Source organism: Thermobia domestica, chromosome 3 (assembly GCF_964235325.1).
Source record: "Thermobia domestica chromosome 3, izTheDome1.hap1.1, whole genome shotgun sequence".
Classification (NCBI taxonomy): Eukaryota; Metazoa; Arthropoda; class Insecta; order Zygentoma; family Lepismatidae; genus Thermobia; species Thermobia domestica.
The window spans coordinates 9,599,470-9,621,948 of NC_137456.1; the positions used below are offsets into that span (position 1 = coordinate 9,599,470).

Genomic DNA, 22,479 nt, shown 5'->3' on the forward strand with positions numbered 1-22,479 from the left:
TTATCTAAGTTGAAAGTTTGATCGAGATCGATCGGGTGGTTCAAGAGTTATGATGTTTTATTCATTTTCATATATTTACCCTCCTCCCCTTCCCTAAGTTTTACCATGAAAATGAAATAATAAAAACTTCCCAGGTTCGAACTTCATCTATATTGAAAGTTTGAGTGAGATCGATCGGGTGGTTCAAGAGTTATTAATTCACGAACATGGTTACTTTTAATTTTATATATATTGATTTTAGTATATCTCCCCCTCCTCTCCATCCCCTAAGCTGTTACGTCAAAGTGAAATGGTAAAATCCATACCAGGCACGAACATCATCTATGTTGAAAATTTGATCGAAATTGGTGGTTTGGTTCGTTATTAATTTTTTAAATTTTTTCTTATAATTCCCATTCCACCCCCTCCCCTAAGTTTTACCGTCAAAGTGAATAGCTAAAAACACTCCCAGGCCAGAACTGCATCTACGTCAAAAAACTTGATCGAGATCGGTCGGGTGGTTCAAGAAATTAAGAGTCACAAACATAGTTACTTTCAATTTGGATCTGAAGGTTTTTGTTCACAGTCACCGCAATTAACATATAGACAAGTAAAATTTAGGCCCACTGCAAAAATGGGATTCGTTATAACTTATATTTTATGAAATAATACATGTCAGATTTTTAGAAATATCACTTCAAAGTTAAACTAAACAAACACAATTAACGAAAACAGGAGGGAAACAGTGATATTACAATTAAACTTATACTGTATAATGAAAACAAATCACTAAATTATCAAAACAATTTACTTCTCTTTATTACAAAAATAACGTATTTTAATATACATTTGAATTCATAAACAAAATTATAAAGATCAACTAAATAAAACCCTTGATATTCCATCTGTGTTTTATGTTAATGACGACTCGAACTGACGTTTTAATAGTAACTAATTGCTTTCTCATCAGAATTTCACTAATTACAATAATTACAATTCAGATTAGTGCACCTCTGGTGGGTAAAAGCAGTGAGTGCATTTGAAATAAAATAAAATGCAGAAAGAATATCAAAAGTTTTATTGATTTTGATTACATACGTATGAAAATTATGTGGAATATATACAGTAAACACTTGGTAACTACTCTTATATACGTACAATATGTATAGGAAATGCATTTAAGAACATATCGAAATCGTTCGATTCAAATGATATGCCGAACCACAGAATGTTTATAGAGGCCATGTTAATCCTCATTTGAAGGTCTCAGTTAGCTAGCTACCGCAGAGGAGAGGCTTATCTATTGTACGTACAGGGTGTCCGACAAATCCCCATACCCCAAAAGCTGAATATCACAGAGAACAATTTGAGTGGACATTCATATTTACACATTTTTTTTAACGTTGTTAATAACTCAGAAGGGAATCATGGATCATGTTGCTACAACAGGACGAGTCTCCAGCCCATTTTGCTATCCAGGTGCGTAATTACCTTAATCGATAATTACCAGGTCGCTGGAATGGGCGTGGTTCTCCAACATTTCCTTCTCCATTGAAATGGACTCCACAAAACCGAGATTTTACAACCACAGAGAACTCATTGTACGGAATAATCAAATTATGTGTCTCTTATTGTTGGTACAGGACAGACGATGAACTGCGCAAAGTATGGAGGAAACCTTTCGCAACGATAACTTCTCAGATTCTCTGCAAAACGATAATGAGGGCATGGAGACGCATATTATACATACAAACATACATATATACGGGGTAAGTCAAAAATTATCTGCAATTTTGACATAACTCTTCTTATATTGTTTATAGCGACCTCTGTCCTTGTTTATTTTATTGTTATGCTGTTGTGGTCATGCTATGAAAGTTTAATTCTAATTCCTTCATTTGTCTTCCTTTTGTTGCAGATAAATCACGGCCGCTCAGGTATGTTTCTGACGTGCTATGAAGTCAAGTACTGTATTTTTTGACGTGCTATTAAAGGTCAAATACTGCATGTTTTTCACGTGCTATTAAGTACTGCATATTTTTTGACGTGTTATTAAGTCAAGTACTCCATGCTTTTTTGACGTGCTATTAAGTGCTGCATATTTTTTGACGTGTTATTAAGTCAAGTACTCCATACTTTTTGACGTGCTATTAAGTGCTGCATATTTTTTGACGTGATATTAAGTCAAGTACTCCATGCTTTTTGACGTGCTATTAAGTACTGCATATTTTTTGACGTGTTATTAAGTCAAGTACTCCATGCTTTTTGACGTGCTATTAAGTGCTGCATATGTTTTGACGTGATATTAAGTCAAGTACTCCATGCTATTTGACGTGCTATTAAGTGCTGCATATGTTTTGACGTGATATTAAGTCAAGTACTCCATACTTTTTGACGTGCTATTAAGTGCTGCATATTTTTTGACGTGATATTAAGTCAAGTACTCCATGCTTTCTGACGTGCTATTAAGTGCTGCATATTTTTTGACGTGATATTAAGTCAAGTACTCCATGCTATTTGACGTGCTATTAAGTGCTGCATATTTTTTGACGTGATATTAAGTCAAGTACTCCATACTTTTTGACGTGCTATTAAGTACTGCATATTTTTTGACGTGTTATTAAGTCAAGTACTCCATACTTTTTTGACGTGCTATTAAGTGCTGCATATTTTTTGAAGTGATATTAAGTCAAATACTCGATGCTTTTTGACGTGCTATTAAGTAAAGTACTGCGTGATTTTTGAGTATCTTATATAACATGATTGTAATGTCCCACGAGTACCATGTTTTGAACATACGATCTACTCTCATCATCTTGTGAACCAACTTTGGACCAGATCTTTGCACTCCAACTGACTGTTCTTAAACGCATTTCTATTACTGTGATTTCTTTAAATGATTGAGCAAATTTTTTGGTATAAATGCAAGATAAAAAAATATACATATATGTACATATGGCAATAGCAAACGTAAAACAATATAGGAACTTCAGTTGTAATAATTACAAAGAAACATTTGACACCTCATTGATAAATGAATAAACACCAGCCTTATAATACAACAGTCTTTGAAGAGTATCTCAATCTAAAGTCATTTCATGTAACCTACATTAAAAAGACGTGACTTCTATAAACTAGAAAGTAACTGAACACATTTTCATTTCCAAAAACAAAGAAAGAAATAAAATTAGATGCATACATATCTATCAATTAAAAAGATCATTACCTAGCCTTCAAACATCCAAGAAAGCGGTGACCGTAACATCGAAACTCTATGAGAAAAAAATACTTTCTTGGATGCTAGAACGTAGTTTTTTTTTTTTTTTTTTAAACATTTTCCTTTCGTTGGTTTCGCTACAACTCTCAGCAACAATGCTAATAAGAGAGTATATTGAGAACAGAAAGGCAAAAACCATGGATTAGGAGTTTCATTCGAGATAACTAGTTTTCACAGCCGTGTTGTTCGCTTTCTTAGGAACGTTTTACTATTGTGTACAGAAATTATCATGATACCCTGTGCTGGAGTTGCAATTTGTTCGCTTGTTGGTTCGCGACTATCCAATTTTCTTTTATTGTAATTAAATGAAGAAGGCATTGGAAGTGGGCGTTTGCTACGATCCTCCAACGTGTCATATGCAAAGTTTCTTGTTCATTGTTTCGCAGTGTGTAATGGACCTCAATACAGTACGCTTGCCGATGGTCCTGATTATATCTGTACAGTATATACAGTACTGTATTCGTAAATTGTTCTTGGGGTATGCTTAATGTTAATAAAGAAATGAGTTCATAGAACTTCAGCCTATCTGGCTTTTTTGTTATCCGGCCTTATCTTCCGCTACATTACGCCGGTTATTCGGAAGTCTACTGTAATAGGTTTCTTAAAAACTAACAACGGTTATCTTTGTTCATTTTGTCTTTCAAATGCTATATATAATGAGCACTTAAATGAAAATAAATCGCAGTATTGCACACTAAATCACAGCATGTGAGTGAGTTGGTTTTGTGGTATTATTCCTCTCAAAAATTACGGGGTTGGAAATGAGTCCAAGTCGGTTATTTTGTTGTTTCAATAAAACAAGTTCTGCACATTGAATTACTCCTAGTTATGTTTTTTAACGCATATTCACCGAAGGAAAGAAGGCATACAAACGTTAAGTCTACACCGTAAGGAAATTACTCGCTGGAAAACTTATCTGCGCGTGAAAAGTCTAGGCTAAAGTACTTACACAATACAATGAATAGACCTCGTGTTAAGAACTGTACTTTTGAGTATTACCGTGAGCCACTTAGAAAATACAAGGTCACTTCATCACTCATGACAAGTGTGATGCAGTCACAAACCATAGCGGTCATCAGTCGGTAACGGGGGCTGTCTGCCTGCCGGCTAAATGGGAATTTAGTTAGTTAGCTTAGATAGATGATTTGGCAATGCTTTTTGGCACTGTTAGTTGTGTTGTATGCATGTAATTTTTACATGTTATTTGTAATCTTTTATTTGGCTCTAATAAAGTTGTCTCAGTTAGGTTATGAATGAACAGCGCCAAAAGACAAAATGTGAGAAACTTGGCTGAAAAAGTTCAACTTGTCTGGAAAATCAGATGCACACGAACAACGTTTACAATATACTGACGTACAAACAATGGTTTCTATTAACAATCTTATAAGATCTCGTAGTGTTAAGTCACAAACTACAGATTAAACCATTAAAACTCACAGCGCGATAGAAACTGTATCAATGAGGTCAAATAGAGGAAGCCAGAGACAACCAATCGTTACTTGAAGAAAATGAACGTCTGAGAAGTAGAGGACGCCTGTAAACATATTAAACATCAGGAGAAACAGCTGAAACAGGCAGTTAACAAATATCAGAAATCTGAAGCTGAAATTAAGGAATACGAAGAGAAGCTTCATCAGACACAAAAACAGTTAAAATACATGCCGCCTTATGCAGAGTCGTTTTGACTTATGGTTAGAGTCATACTAAACGCCTGACTACTGCAAGAATCTTATGTTAGTCGAGCTCTTTAGTATGGCACTAATGACGCGTCAAAACGGCTCTGCATAAGGCCCATGAAGTCGAAGAGCCCAAAAGGGCCTGTTGAAACCGAGGGTTGCTCTGCGCTTACTAAAATACTGGTAAGGATACATGAAGTTGAACCACGTGAGAGTTCATGCAATATGGTCCAGGATATCTTCAATGGGATTAACAGGATGAGAGAAGAACGAACAAAATTGGAGATTCTAATAAGAGAACTTCAAGCCAAGATAATTTGTGAAAATTCTAAATTCCAGCAGAAAGAGTCAGAAGAGGAAAAGAATTTTCTGTATAGAAAAAAAAAAAATGTTTAAACTTTAAAAGCTGAAAACGAAAGACTTCAACTGGGAACCTTAGATTTTCGTTTTGTACGAAGAAAACGATTTCACATGAGAAATTAAAAAGCTTGGAAAAGATTTTTACTTAAGAGCTGGTGTACTTGGTAACAGCCTTGGAACCCTCACCAACAGTGTGCTTGGTAAGTTCACCAGGCAATAGAAGGCGCACAGCTGTTTGGATTTCCCGACTGGTTATAGTTGACCGCTTGTTGTAACGGGCCAAACGAGAACCTTCAGCAGCAATACGCTCGAAGATGTCATTGACAAAGCTGTCCAGGATACTCATAGCTTTGCTGAATATATCCATACACAAGGCTTCTGTTAATGTGATCTATAGAATTCGGAACCAAAGAACCGATATGAACGCTACTTAAGAACCTAAGACGGACAAACACACAACCCAAAGTAGAACAAAAACAATGTTAGCTTATTTTGATTCGTTTTCATTTGATTGCTCGCTCTAATTGTTACATAAATCGGCGACAAAATTAAAGAAACTGCGATAGCGGGCAGAGTGAACTGGATAAAAACACGATTATACAAAAATAGATCAACAACTCTTGTTATTCCTACTATATCTGTGTGGTTCCTACATGATTCAACGTACACAGTAAATAAATTTGTTCTTATTGCTCGTAACTGAAATTCGTGGTTTGGGCAAGTACATTTAATTTATTAAGGGGAAAACAATTGAACATCATATATGTATAAAATATTGCAACAATTGTTTTCTCGAAAAGCTTCTGTTTTTTTTTTTTAAATTTACAAAAGTATAGTTATCAATAATTTATTTTTACAATATTTTTCATGTAAAATGTTGTATAGTTGTACTCTACAATGTAGAATCCACTTATTTATTTGTTCTGTTTAAATGAAACAGTCATGTATTCATATATAAAACTATTCAGCAGAAAAAAATATAATTATACCTAAGACATTACATATATTAATAATGTGTTAATTTCTTCAAATAATTTGTACTAATTTATATATATACAGTACATAGTGTATGTTACTCACATATATGAATTTAAATACATAATATAATAATATTTCTATAAATCGGAACTTGTATAAATGGGAAACCTACCCAAAAAACGTTTACTTCGGCTGATATATTTTCGGTCGTTTCTTTTTACGAAAAATCTGATTTGATAAAAGATCTGAACGGAAATTTAGCGATAAAAATTTACAAAGCGATCGAGTTTGCACTTTTGCAGAACCCGTTAACATTCCATCTTTGTATATGAGCTAACTGAAACTATATGAAGACCTGAAATGCTAAATGATCCAAGTGCCAAAACTAGTAAAATATTGTTTTGTCGCTGATATGTGATCTACGTTCCCATGCTAATGGACTACTATGAGATCTAAGTGCCAATATGGCTCTAAATATTTGTAATAACTGCTAACACAACAGAATACACTGTCTCCATTAAACCTTTTCATATTGTGAAAGTAGCAAAATTTTACTTAGTTTCCTCCAACACCAGTTTTTGGCACTTGGATCGTTTAGCATTTGAGGTCTTCATAGCTTTTACCAAAATATTTTTGTGTGATATTTATTACGTCAAGAGACTATCACAATATTGCGAGCGCTGATGGTATTTAGTAAGAGACAAATCAAAAGGCTATTACTTACCGCAAAAAACAGCAGAGTCTTGTTCTGCATGTAAAAGGCGCTTTCGAAAAAACCTTCTTCTATCTTCAGCTTACTTAAAATTCAAAGAGGATTTAAAAACATGAAGAAGAATGTGGAAAGGCAAGAAATGGTTAAAAGGATTAAGAATGTAAAACACAAATCATTTGTCATCAGCAAAAGGATTTGTGTTTCACATTTCTTAATCCTTTTAACCATTAACCATTTCTTAATCCACATTCTTCTTCATGTTTTAAAATCCTCTTTGAATTTTAAGTAAGCTGAAAATGGAAGAAGTTTTTTTCCGAAAGCGCTTCTTACATGTAGAAGAAAACTCTGCTATTTTTTGCGGTAAGTATTAGCCTCTTTACTTGTTTCTTACGTCAAGAGACTGTTTATCTTTGCTTTCTAAATATAAATAACTTTTTTTCTCTCTCCATGCAATATCTATTTTCAGCATTCCATGTTGATAGCGTTGTGTACAAAATGTAGTTTTTAAACAAACAGTTGGACGCAAAAAATAAAAATAAGCAAGAAAGAACTTTGGTCCTCAGGCGTGGTAAAACATTAATTTATGACGCAATTGGAAACAATATAATCTAACAATGAATACCAAACGAAAGTGAATATACTTGAAACAATTGCACATGAAAAAATAACAAACATATATTGCCAGAAACATCTACTCTACAGATACAATATTAACAAATCAAATCTTCACTACTTAAATAAATGAGCAAAAGGAATACATAGTATCCTATATTTTAAACTCATTTCCAGTTTGCAAATGAACTAAATGCATATCAGCGTCATGGTAACATGTTTTTGGTATAAATATTACTCACAAATGAGCACAACGATATTCGTGGGTGATTCAGAAAGTAATGCCTCCAAGCTCACTACTTGGCCAATAGTACTGCAAACATTCTGAACTGTTTACTGTTAATGCACTGATGTTTAAGCTACAGAATATCACTTGTTTCACCTTCCTATCTCTTTTTGTTCCAGAGTAATGGAGAAATCCATGACATCCAGTGGCGACTTCCGGCTGAAACAGCGGGCTGTCATTGAATTTCTTACTGCGGAAAGTTGTGCAACCAGGAACATTCATCACCGGCGAGAAGTCATGAACACACCATTACGACCCGGAAATGAAGTGTCAGTCGATGGAAATACCGCCACACGTTCTCTCCTCCGCCAAAAAATAATAAAGTTGTCCCATCTGCTAGCAAAGTGTTGTTGACATTCTGCCTTATCCTACCTATAGTTCGGATTTTGCGCCCTGCGAATTTTGGCTCTTCTTTAAACTTAAGGATCACCTTAACGGCCAACACTACAGTTGTGACGCGGTGGTGAAAACAGCAGTTCGGCAATGGCGTTGACAACAACCACCACAATTCTTCGTCGACGGCATAAAAAACTTTTGTTTCAGGTTAGCGCAAGTATGTTGCCCATAATGGAGACCATGTTGAAAAATGATTCCACCATTTGTAGCTGACATTGCAATCTTTCCACTCATATCTGTATCGGTGCTATCAAACACAAATAAAGGTATCACCTTGGAGGCATTACTTTCTGAATCACCCCTTTGGCATTCTTTTGTTTCTATTCTAGCATAAATAAAATTGTTTATTATTATTATTACTAAAGCCATACTTTTCTATTTTCTATTACATGTCTTACAATGATCGTAATATTATTTTGTACAAATATGTACAAGGAAACTACTAAAAAAAAAAAAACTGTACGATTGTTAATGCATTATTATACCGTGTCTTTTTGTCCCTTACTTACTTATATTGACATCCAAGTTCACAATCTTTCATTTTAAGGTTGGGTTTTCAACTATATGAACACTATATAATGTAGGAACTTTAACTTACGTTGTAACTCATTTTGTACTATATTCCTGGAAAATACATAGCGGGAAAGGCACTGTTATGACTTATATTGTTCACACTTATATTTCTTAGTTGGTAATAACCAATAACTACTCCCGCTTCACAAATAATTATCCTCACTATTAAATTTTCAGTAATCACCTTCCTCTTCCTCTTCATCGTCATCATCATCATCATCATCATCATCATCAGAGTTACAGCCATTTTTAAAGTCTTGAGAATCAACCTTCTTCAACTCTTTCAAAAGATCTCTTTTTAAATCAGGCAATCTTCGCTTCACAACTGCTTTGTATTTACTTTTGATAGGTGGTCTGCAATTTGGATCATTATCACTTCTCGGAGAACACTCTTCCAGAAGAGACGCTGTAAACGTGGCCAAACACTCTGCCCAAATCAATAACTTGTCGTGAACAGCATCTTCAAGAAGATTCCTACAACTTGGGCTACGAGCACAGTCATTTTCTGATTTAATAGTTTTCACAATATCACTTTTCGGTTGCAATGTATCATCAGAAATTTGGCACGCCACATTCTTTACCTCTGTTTTCTTGGGACTAATGTTAGTACAGAGAGATCTTGATGTCTGTATGCGTTTGTTTCTTTTTTCAATATCCCTAGTTTGACAAGCAGTATTCTTCATTTCCTCTCCGTTCGACACAAATGCTGTTATTTGAACATTTGATTTGTTTACTGATACAATAGCTTGAATGCCGGCATTGCTCTTACACGAATTAATACCCTCATCACACTTTTCATGTTTAACTTGTACTAGTTTGCCATTTTTCTCAGAGATTACATCTTCAGTTGAGCTGTGTTGCTGACTTCTGTTGTTGGGTTTACATTTTACGGTTGACATATTGTTATGTCCTTCAGTAGTCATAGCTCCAGAAGTTTCATCATCTTGAGTTAAACGCCTACGCTTGGACAATTGTAAATTACTATCATGATCACAATCACTCCCACTTCTTTTTCTTTCTTTCATGAATTCAATTTTTTTAGTGTGAATTTCTTCACTTCGTACGCTTTCACATGGTAACATTTCGTTTCTTTGACCTTCTTCTCGAATTGCTTCTGGTTGGCTAATATCGCTTTGAGCAACTGAGTCGTACGAAGTTTTTTCAACACTTGATTCGACGCCTACCTCGCTTAATTCTTCATCATTTTCTATCTTTACCTCGATCTCCGAAATTTTCAACGGAGGTACTTTCATATGATGAGCTGGACCTATCAAGCAGCTTAAGATATCAAAATATGCTTTTCTCAATTTAGTGTATTGTTTAACTGTAGAAAATGGAACGTGTTTTTTCTCTGGATACTCCTTGCGTAACATTCTAACTGAAAAGGCAACTATATTCCTATAATCTTTAATTAGATCACTTGATGCAGCCATATTTGAATTATTCATCATTTCTTCTTTTCTTGATACAGTATTATTTCCAACAGGACATGGTTCATCTTTTATACTCACAGGTTCTTCGTGCTTTTCCATGGTTTCCTGAGCACCTGAGCTTTTCTGATCGCTTCCATGATCATCATTTGAACATACTTTTTCTCGAATTGCAGAAAGTTTCTCCGATATGATGGTTGTTCTTACGCCCCCATATTTATTCGCTACTACTGACTGAATTACAGAGGAGTTGCTCTCGCTAGCGCTAGACAAGTTTTTAGGCTCAAGTAATGCTTCATCATCATCATCACGTTTTATTTCCTCTTTTATATTATCCACTTGAGGAGCCTCTTCACTCTTCTTCGGTGGATATTCTGCAACTCTCTGTTGGTCAGTTGTTATTAGTTCTTCTTTGACTTTGCTTTTAGAATCCAGATTTTCTTTCTCTGCAATATTTTGCCTCTTTGAGCTTCCTTCGTTTGAATTCGTTGTAGTGACATGCGACATCGTAGAACCTCTATCCGTACAATTTTCATTTGAGCGTCTTAAAGCAGACTTTTTTTCAATCATTTGATTTCTCGGTTCTACATGGATAACAAATGGTAAAGGTTTCGTGGTATTTATCGGATACTTCGGACAACAAACTTCACCTGTATTATGATTTGTTACGTTGCAAACGGAGCAATATAACTGCATGCTAAAAACAAGCAATCGATCATGTGTACAAAAATCTGTCAGTCTACACTCACCACAAATTCTACACAATGGATTTTTACTTCTACATTCCACAACCACATGTCCAAATTTCTGACACCTTAAGCATATTTCGTATCGTTTATTATAGTCGACCAAGTATGTCTTATCATTTAAACAAACACCATTTTTAACCAAATTTGTAATTTCTGTACAACTTCGACTGTACAATAATAAATGTCTACGCACTACTTCTATTTTCTCGAAATCAATGCCCTTTTCTCGTAATTTGTACTCTATTTTCTCGGTAGAACGTGTTTCAAGAATATTTTTAATGATACAAGAGTACACAAGGGTGGGTACTTCATATTTTGCATTCCGACCAAACTTCGTAGCTGGTATTTTACTAATAAACAAATTTCTTTCGTAATTATTTTTAAACCATAGTCTTAAATTTCCATCTACCCAAACAACACCTGGATCCTCTATCTGTAAATCATTGCTTGTACAGAGGTCTTCTACAAAGAGAGCATCACATCTACGATCACACTTAACAATATTTAGATAAATCGGCTTATCACCCGCCATTTCTGCAAACTACACACTTTACTGTGAAACGTTTACTCTCACTTTTAAAGATGAACTATCTACTACACTATCGCAGACACAACTACATCCAAACTTCGAGATTTTTAATCATCAAAAAGAACAAGTAAGGCACAATATCTCATAGAGTTAATTTGTACAAGTATAATTACATTGCTCTTCTTCTTGTGAACTGCAGAATGAGAAAACATCTTTCTTTTCGAAACTGTCCAATCTTATTCCTCTTTTATGAATATTTGATTTCTCTCATCTTGAATTCAAGGCATTAGCATCTGTTTTCTGTGAAAAGCAATGAAAAAAACAGCATTAGTCATTTTTGTTTATTTTATTTTCACCACAAACATTCAGGTGATCATACAATGATATACATATAGGTACGGCAAAAAGAAAACGTAAATACAGGGTTTTTTTTTTTTTTTTTAACTCTCGCATTTCATTTGGGTCTAGAATTTCTAACTGAAGTCTGATTTTCATGCGGTTTGTGGTAAATGATCAAGGAAGGATGGGAGATTTATGGAACTATGTTTACTAGTTTAAATTCATGCGGGGTACGTCTCAAGCAAAAACAGCAAATATAGACCAGTGTACCTTACAACTGGAATCATGTGCGGTGAGGTGGAGATTTGAGTTTTCTTGGTTAGATTACAACCTCGCCAATGTCAATAAGACACAGGACACTGGGTCGTTGTATTGGGAATTGTGCTGAACGGTTCTGTGCTACTATGTATGATCAGGACACAGTGAGAATAGTGTACTCTTTGGAGAAAAATCAGTTTATCGTTGGAAGTTTATGGAGAACGGAATCTCTTGCTGCTACGCAAAGAGCATTTAGAAACAAATTTGACTCATGTTCTGCCCCAGCCAGGAACATAATATAGTCACTAATGATAAATTGGACGAAACAGAATCGCTTCTGAGTGAGACGCAAAAGTATCGTACCCTGTAGTCAGCTCTTGTGGAAAATGTCCGTTATCGACTCCTTAGGTCACCCAAGAAATTTCTCCGTCGTTTGTCTCAAGAAACCGGCTAAAGCTATTCAACATGTGATTTATGGGTGTTACCATTAGCATCTTATTTGTATTCTCACGAACACTTAATTCGTATTCTGTAATTTCGCTTCAAAAATCCAAAACCTCATTCCAGTTATAAGGTACACTGGCGAATATTTGCTGTTTTTCTTAAGGCGTGGTCGATATTAATCCGGATGAATATAAACCAGTAAACACAGTCCCGTAAATCTCCCATACTTCCTTGATCATTTACCACAAACCGCATGAAAATCGGGCTTCAGTCAGAAATTCTGGACTCAAAAGAAATCTTTTTCTTTTAAATCGCTCTATATTAGATTAAAGGAACATTTGAAGGAATCGAAAGATGACAATGAAGCAGTCTTTTGCAATTCCAAGAATCTTAAAAATTCTAAACATATACTTCCAGATATTACAATTATACATCGTTCTTCAAATGTAATCGATAGAAGTGTCTTTAAAGCATATCACTAAGAACTAATAAACTAAATACGAAAAAGGTAATTTGGGTACAGACTATGTAATCACAAATTTCATCTACAAGAATTTAAATTTCTAAATAAATAAATAAATAAAATAAAATAAAATAAAATAAAATAAAACTATGATTCTATAAAATATTTTCCCCATTAACAAAAAATCCTCAAAATGTCACAAATATTCACAAGGTCACCACATGTTTGCATTTTTAAAGTAAAAATTTCCGTTCATATACATTTTCCGAAATTCCCTGATTGAGTTTATTATCTTCCTAATATAAATGACATCTTTAAGTTTTACGTCTGACGATTATGCCGGGTGGGTTAAAAGAGACGGCGATGATGACAAATGAATGAAATGGTGGAATGAATAAATGGGAGGAAAATGGAGATTTCCGAGAAAATCCACACACACGATGTTTGTCCATCATAAGGCCTAGTCGGCACGAAGTGGGGTCGAACCAGGGACCCCACGCACCAGAGGTGAACGCTTTACCACTGACCTACCGACGCCTCACTGTTCTTAATATAGTCTATTGTATTGGTAATAGCGCTCCACGAAGAATGTAATTTTGCTACCTTGACATGACAAAGGTTTTTGTAGTACGTCGCATGAGTTTCTTACTCTGTTCCTTCCGTATCTATGCTTCCGGTTCTTTCTGTCGATCTATGTTATACTAGTATATTGCGAGCATACTGCCACATTTAAGTATTTGAAAGGTTTGCATAACGTATCCACTGTGTATCATAGAACATCAGCATACGGAAAATCACACATCTATATGGGTGTAAAGTTGTACAATAAACTACCTGGGTACATAAAAAATAGTCATGGAAAGAGTTTCTTTGTGAACTCAGTGCGCAAACTGCTATTAGAAAACACGTTTTATACTGTAAATGAATATCTTAGCAGCAAATTTTGAAACTTCCAAAAGTAATTAAATTCCAATTGTATATACTAGATTTATGTCAGTTGATGTAGTTTTATGTATAGTTAAGATGGTAAATACAAATATACAGTAATTAAAATATAATTAAGTTCATATATTATTGTTATATAGATTGTAGAATTGGTTTAGCCTATATCTATTTGTACAAGTTGTTGAACACTAGAGCATTGTATTTGTTTTAAATATTGTAGCGAAATTATGTACTGACGAGTTCTATACCATTTTGTACAAATGTACATATAGCATGGTCCAGAGAATGATTAATAAATCTAATCTAATCTAATATAATATAATAAGTGGAAGTGTGTCCGCATATTAGCATTTCAGAACATGTTAACCCCAAGTAATGATAAAATCCATAGTCGGACTTGGCAGCACTGATTCTTAGGAAAATATCAATATGGCTATCTTGAGTGTTTTCATGAAGTGCTTATTTTTATAGTGAAAATTCGTCCAAGACCCATATATCAACAAGAATTTTAGGAATTATTCAAAAATGGATCAAAAGATCGCGATCTTGGCCAATAATTAGTCTTTGAATCAGGGGCCACAAAATTTTTGAACGACCCCTAAATCGAGTTTTCGTGTTTTCTACGGAATAAGTACATCATACTGAATTAAGTTATAGTTTGGGTTTGGCTACACTGTATGTAGTCCTCCAGATATAAGGCGTACAAGAAAATTTTTGATTGAAATATATTGGATCTTTTGATCCAAAAAAGGATCTCTGCGGATCTATGACAAAAATTTAATACTGTAGGACGTGAGTACATAGCAGATGCACCTTGTCTTTGTTTTAGTAAGTGACTACGATTACAATATTGAAGAATTGTGAACATCAAAATCTTTCATTACTAATATTTAATTGGTTATACCATTCTAGCTGAAGTTGAAACAACAGTAAATTCAAGGAATAAAATAGTCTTGTCCTGCTGAAGATGAATAACCGATACGTTATTTGAAATATTTAAGAGCAAACCAATTGTTTCGCTGTTATAAGAAACATGAAGGTAAGTAAAGTAGAAGTAAATTTAAAAAGAACCAATCAAATTACGGAATGTAAAGTTGACAGTGATTTATAGAAATAAATAAATATGAGAAGATACAGGTTATAATTTAAACTACTTAAGACCATTACAAAACTACGCTCTGGAAATTTAACTATCATCCTGTAATTCCTGAATTTTTTATAGTTCCAAGCTTTCGACCATCCCCTGGAGACTTGGTCACGAAGGTTAAAAACAGGAAGCAAAAAGAATAAAAAAATCAAGGAATAAAAAGGAACGGACTTACCAAGGGAAGAGCTATTGTACAAAGAAAGAAAAAAAAAACTGTCCAGTGCGTCAGCGATCTCGAAATGAGGTGAAACGAACTAAAATATGGCGGAGTTAATTTACGTGTCTTTCCTGTTTCTTGTTGGAAGGTTGCCAACTCATGTTATTATTTTTATTGTCATGCCAATGCTGTGAAAATTTTGTAATTACTGCCTCCATCCGATTCGTCATTCAACCATTTAGAAAATTTATTTATTCATTTAAAAATAAAAAATAAATCTAGATAAGGGATGGTTGAGTAACGAATGGGAGGCGGTCATCATAAAATTTTCACAGCACTTGCCTTGACAATAAAAGTAAGAACATGAGTTGGCAACTTTCCAACAAGGAACACGAAAGGCGCGCAAATTGACTCCACCGTATTTTAATTCGCTTTACCTCATTTGGAGATCGCTGACGCACTGGACTTTTTTTTTTTTTTTTTTTTTTTTTTACAGCTCTTCCCTTGGTAAGTCCTTTCCTTTTTATTACTTGATGTTTCTATTCTTTTTCTTCCTGTTTTTAATCTCCGTGACCAAGACTCCAGGCAAGAGTCGAAAGATTGGAACTCTCTATAAAGAAAATTAAAAAATTACAGAAGTTTCTAAGTAGAATAATACCTAAGAACAATCTACAATTTTCCTTGTGATACAAACTTAGTTAGATACATTACATTTACAGCATAGGAAAATAAACTGTACATATTATTGGTTAAGTACGATATCATCTCCGAACACTTTTTTGTTTTGTTTTGTTTTGTTTTGGTAAAAAGCTGACTAAATAATTTAATTAGTCTAAGACTCAACACACTCCTCACTCCAGCCAAACTTTTTCAAATTAAACGTGCTGACTCCCCATTATATTATTGTTATGCAGAAGAAGGTAATTTATATTATACAGTCCTCCAATGTCGTCTTTAGCCAATCTTTAGAGCACTATGCTAAGAATACTATCCTCTTACTTTCATCATAACTAACTAACTAACTAACTAACTAACTGTATGTCCTATGGAACCCGGAGGTTCAATGCCGCGTTCACAAAAGCTCTCCACTGACTTCTATCCTTAGCCAACTGGATTCAGTTTCTACTTTGTATTCCAATCTCTGCGAGATCTATCTTAATATTGTCCTCCCATCTGCGTCTAGGTCTTCCTAATGGTCGTTTTTCCGATTAGTCTTCCAGTCAAGATTTTGAAAGCGTTTCTACTTTCTTCCATCCTAGCTACATGACCTGCCCACCTGAGCCTTTTAGACTTGATGACCCTAACAATGTTTGATAAACCGTATAAATTATCTAGCTCCTCGTCGTGAAGTTTCCGCCATTCCCAATTTCCGTTCCTCTTGGGTCCGAATATTCGTCTAAGGATCTTGTTCTCAAATACTTTCAGTCTACGTTCTTCCCCAGAGTACGCGAACTGCTTCATAACCATACAGAACAACAGGCATGATAACCGTTTTATATATTTTAAGCTTCAAATTCCTCGACAGAATTCGCGACAAGAGATTTTGAACTGAATAATAACACTTAAAAAGAATTAATTTTCCTTATTAATTTCTACAGGCTTTATACCAATTGTTCTATCTATTTTATTATTATACTCATTAAACAATTCTTGTAATATATCTGTCCATTTATAATTTCCTTGAGTACTAATTTTTTCCACATGTTTTGTTTGAGAGTTGTGTTGAAACGTTCTACGATATGTTGTTTTACGAATACACATGCTCAAAATGGAGGACTCTAAATTGAAAAATTCGAAAAACATCATCTCTCTATGACTTACGGTTCCCGAGATAAGGCTCCTTAAATCTCACAAAATCGGAACATTTTTTTTGGCGAATATCTCGGGAACGGTAAGAGTGACGCGAAAAATTCCACCACTTTCTCAGATAGCTTTTGAAGCTCCATCGAATAGGGGACTCAAAACTGGAAAAAAATCGCAAATAACAGACACAGACATAGAAAATTCAGTAACGAACTTTTTAAGTTCGTTGATAATTATCATCCTCAAACCTCTCAAATTAATCATGTACAATAATTGCCTTCTCTTATTTGTTTCATCCAATATATATTTGAATTGCACCGGATACCCATTAACCATCAGTTACAAAAAAAAAAGTATTCGGTTCCTTACTCACACCAAGAACCTCTCATCATGAGAGGGAATTGACCTGAATTGAAGTTTATAACACGTCTGTCGAAGTTGAAGAGTAAACAAACCAAAACATCATCAAATGATGTATTATATTGTGTTAACTAACGTACGAACAATGATAATTTGCTTAGTACAAAGACTTGTATATAAGTTTACCTTTTTATTAAACTAAATTTATCTTGTTGAAAATATATTTATAAATATTCTCATGGAGGTCTTCTGATAGGCCCCACTAAATACCAGATCCTTCAGATCTTGGTTATTTTATAAAGTTGTTTTCTTTATTAATCTTTTGAGACAGCAGACATTCTTTTAGTGCACTAAATTAATAAATTACTAAAGTACTTATTTACTTATTAAATATGTCTGCAACAGTTGTAATAAATTGTTTTGTTAATCAGTTATTTTATAATCCAATAAATATATATCAATTAGATTTCATTTATAGACATTTGAAACCTCAATTAACATACAATATGTAAATCAAAACCACTATACTTACCAAATCAGATAAGAATCCATTTATTTAACTATCACAATGTTTCTTCGTTAAACGATATATATAGGGTGGTTGATTTAAAATTTGCCACCCCTGTATCTCGTAATAGTTTTTTTTTTTTTTTTTTTTTTCTTAATCACGAAACAATAATTTTTAGTTTTCATCACACAATCGATCTGACACTTTTTATAAGAAATAAAACAATCACAACTATAAGTTCAGAGAATAGTTATAGAAACATAATTCCGAGAATATAATGAGTAAAGAGTAAGAACAAGTTTTGTAAAATATGTATTAGTCCTAAAAACACTCAGTAGCGTCTTCTCTGGGTGTGCAAGTCGTGTGTTAACGCCCAACGAAAAATGAAGAAAAGATTATTTTGATTTAATTGGGATTTTTTTTATTTTTTTATTTTTTATTTTTTATTTTTTTATTTATTTTTTTTTAATTTTCAACGAGACAGAATCAACTGTTGAAGTGCACAAAAGAATAGAGAAGTGCTGTGCGGTCTCTGTCATATTTTGAGGAGGCAACTCTGCAAGTAAGTCGTTGGCAACGCTTTGGCTGAATTTTCACTGCTTTAGAATACTCCTGTTGTGCATGCGCTTCGTGTTTCTCACCTCGTGCTTGTGTGATCCAAGGCGTTGGTTAGGAAATCAACGTTTTGAGTTTTCTGCTTCTCTCAAGCGTTGCCAAGTTTGTAGATTTATTTGTGAATGTACATTTTTGGGAAGAAGAGGGGGTATGATCTACGCACTTTTTTTTATTGCTAAACATATCATTCAATTCAAAAGTTGATGGTGCAATCGACTTTTTCCTAACATACGTGTAAGGAGTACGGTGAAAAGAAACCATTTTTTTCTCGATCCAAATTGTGTTCGAAGTGTCAGTCGATGCAAAAAAAAAAAAAAAAAGTCTGGACGTTAAGCTACAGAACGGTTTTCCATTCTGCCTTTCTATTTCCCTAATTTTCATTTACGTTGTCGTTAGTGGGTCATCCTCAAGACTTACGGTTTCGGGCCCCTATTACTGTTTCTAAAGCAGTAATCCAGATGTTTCTACGCAAAGATAGACGACTTGAGCTGAAATTCACGTAATTGTAAGTAAATAATTGCTTCTTTTTGATTTTCAGTTTCATATTTTGAGGGTATATTTACTTATACTATAATTATTATAATTAAATGTATTGCTTACGTAATAACATCATCCTTGATTGCTCTTTATAATTTCCAGACTAAATTGTTAGAAGTAAATTGCTATTTATAGGTTGGCGTAAATAGGACATTATGCAGTGTTGATCATGGTTTCCTACTTTCGAAAATTGCGAGAACTTCCAGGTACAGACTATATTCAGGAAATCGATGGGTGGGCAAAGTATAGTCACTATTAAATACTCGTATGCTGAATGCGAATGCCACTAAAATAGTTATGCGTAAATTGAGGTAAATTTGTCACAATATTTTTGATCATTAAAAAAAAAAAAAAAAGTGGGTGGGCTTATCTTTGCTCCTGGGAAGAGGGGGTTCCCCTCTAGTATCGCCTATGGTTGTAAGGGTTAATATATTTTTCCTTTCTTGCCAACGCCCTAACATCCACGTCAGGAGACGCAACTGAAAACACTTAAACATATATGACATACAATCAGCTCAAACTTCGAAATTTAGGGTACTCAACCCAGCATAGATTGAGAATGTAAATAAAATTGTTCAACAAATATGTACAAAAAAATATTACATCATTATTTACCACTTCATACAAAACTATTAAAATATTAAAGAAAAGGAAATGAAATTACTCATAGAAGGAACTTAATACTCAATAAAGAGTTTCTGTAATATAGATGTTAAAAAAACTATTCTTTTAAGTAAGGATGAATTATAGTACAGGGTGAGCATAAAGTCTTGCCTTGACTACAAAAATTTATTACAGAAGAACCGTTTGACATAATAATGTAAATACTGGTCAGTTACATAGGTGAGTATTACAAGTTATTTTTTAAGACCACTTACGTTCTTACCACTTACTTTAACGTGTGCCCCCTTGGTAGCTCGGAGAATGTCTAAGCGGTATTCCAGTTCCCGCCAGGTGTTTTGTAACATGTCTTCTGTCACAGTACCCATAACTGCTTGTATCCTAGCCTTCAGTTCCTCGACATCAGCAACAGGTGTGGCATAGACTGTCCTTGATATATCCCCATAAAAAAAAAAAAAAAAAAAAAAAAAATCCAGTGGAGTAATGTTTGTGGCGGAGAGAGCGTGATACCACAGCACGCATTGCGCTTTCTCCTGCTTCGATGCCATTTCGCCAACTAACCCGCGCGCGCCAACTAACGTACTGCGTCACTCTTGGGTAGCACTAGTGCCATCTATTGGTCTTTTAAAAAAACTTGTAATACTAACCTATGTAACGGACCAGAATTTACATTATTCTGTCCAACGGTTATTCAGTAATAAATTTTTATTATCAGGGCAGGACTTTGTGCTCAAGGTGTAGTATATTTAGCTCAGTACTATCGGTTTATTTTATACTTTATGGATTTCCCCGCTTTAATTGGCAAATCCTTTATCATACGTATGTACGATGAAAAGAAAGAAAAATAAAACGTGATCAGTACAGCCCGGATTTATATGCAAAATGCATGTTTATAGTATCATACAGAAACGTATGGAAAATGTTTTCTTCTTTCCGACGGACTTGCAAGGATTAGTTTGAGACACATATGTTGGTGCATATAAGTGCACATTTTGAGTGAATTTCGATATGCATGCATATTTCGTAATCTTTGCAGGATACTGCATATTTCTGAATTTTATTGCTGCATACTGGCATATTTCAGACTATATCACAAGAAAGTAGGTTATATTTAAAGTGAACTGAATCATTTTGTGAACGCAGATGTAGAATAAAACGTTGTATAGAATAATATAATAATGTTGTATCCAAAATTAGTCCACCTGACTTGTTTTGCACACAGTCTTCATCGTGTAGCAGAAAAAAATCAGATGCCAATATCTGGAAGTAGACGCGCTTGTATCAAATATAAAGAAAGTATTTGTGAAATCATCAAGTACATATCAACTCGTACATATCTTTCGCGAAGTTGCAAAAAATGTTCCGTTACCTCCGCAGCCAGCTTTAATCCGATGAGGTTCGTGGCTAGAAGCTGTGTCGTATTATGAAGAAAACTTAAATTAAATGAATACATTTGTAAACTCACTAAACCCTGAAGATGCAACTGCTATATGTGTGTCAGATAAATGTTTCTCTACAAGTGGGATTGAGAACAAAATCAAGTACATACACAACCACTTTTCGAGAATATCTGAAATTATCAGACAGTTGAAATGCCCTAATAATGCTTCGCAGCATTCACTCGCCTTGTTGGTTGAATTATCACAGACTTCGTCCAGTGAAACTCACGGTGTTGCGAAAATAGCGTCAGAAAAACTTAGCCATGTATTAGGCAAAAATCTTGGGCACAAAACAATCTGTGACATTGCAAATATACTTAATGGTGAAAGCTTGGAATTGGAAGAGGACGTAACACAAGAGGGCATTTGGTGTTTTTCACATGCACCAGTGACATGTTTATATTAGCATGCAGAAACATATGTAAAATATTTTTGTCTTTCCGACGGATTCGTTTGAGACGCATATGATAGCGCATATAAGTGCACATTTTGAGTGAATTTCGATGTGCATGCATACGGTATTTCGTAAACTTTGCAGGATAATGCATATTTCCGAATTTTATTGCTGCATACTAGCATATTTGAGAGTATATCACAAGAAGATAGGTTATATTTAAATTGAACTGACTCACTTTGTAAATGCAGATGTAGAATAAAATGTTATATATAATAATAGTAGACAGTGTTGTATCCTATCCTAAATTAGTCCACCTGACTTGTCTTGCACACGGTCTTCATTGCTTAGCAGAAGCAATCAGATGCTAATATCTAGCAGTAGACGCGGTTGTATCAAATGTAAAGAAAGTATTTGTGAAAGATCCATCGACCGTACGTATCTTTCGCGAATTTGCGGAAAATTTTCCAGTACCTTCTCAACCAGTGGAGCTGGTGGCTAGAAGCTGTGCCGTATTATTCAGATAACTTAAACCAAGTGAAGACAGTTGTAGGCTCACTAAGTCCCGATGATGCAGCCGTCTTAAAAATGTTTCTCTACAAATGACATTGAGAACAAAATTAAGTACATACACTACCATTTCTCGAGAATACCCGAAATTATCAGACAGTTGGAATCGCGAAAGAATGTTTTGCAACATTCACTCTCTTTGTTGGTCGAATAATCGCAGACTTTGTCCACTGAAACAACTCACGGTCTTGCGAAAATAGCGTCAGGTGAACTTTGCAAAGTGTTAGGCAAAAATCCCGGGTACAAAACAATCTGTGCCAATGCAAATGTTCCAGTGGCTGCTCGTGCTTTGAATTTTAAGTGGTGCACAATAGATGACCTC

General features: G+C 34.5%; 2 protein-coding genes across 2 annotated transcripts in view; both read right to left on the minus strand.

Annotated features, from left to right (window-relative positions):
* The window catches only part of LOC145682397 (uncharacterized), a 260,717-nt gene that overhangs the window by 17,555 nt on the left and 220,683 nt on the right, over nt 1-22,479 (minus strand). The gene's annotated exons all lie outside the window — the stretch shown is intronic.
* LOC145682400 (histone H2B-like) lies at nt 770-9,026 on the minus strand. The gene has a single exon (XM_081754009.1). The coding sequence runs from the start codon at nt 5,657-5,659 to the stop codon at nt 5,438-5,440; it is 222 nt and encodes a 73-aa protein (XP_081610135.1). The 5' UTR covers nt 5,660-9,026; the 3' UTR covers nt 770-5,437.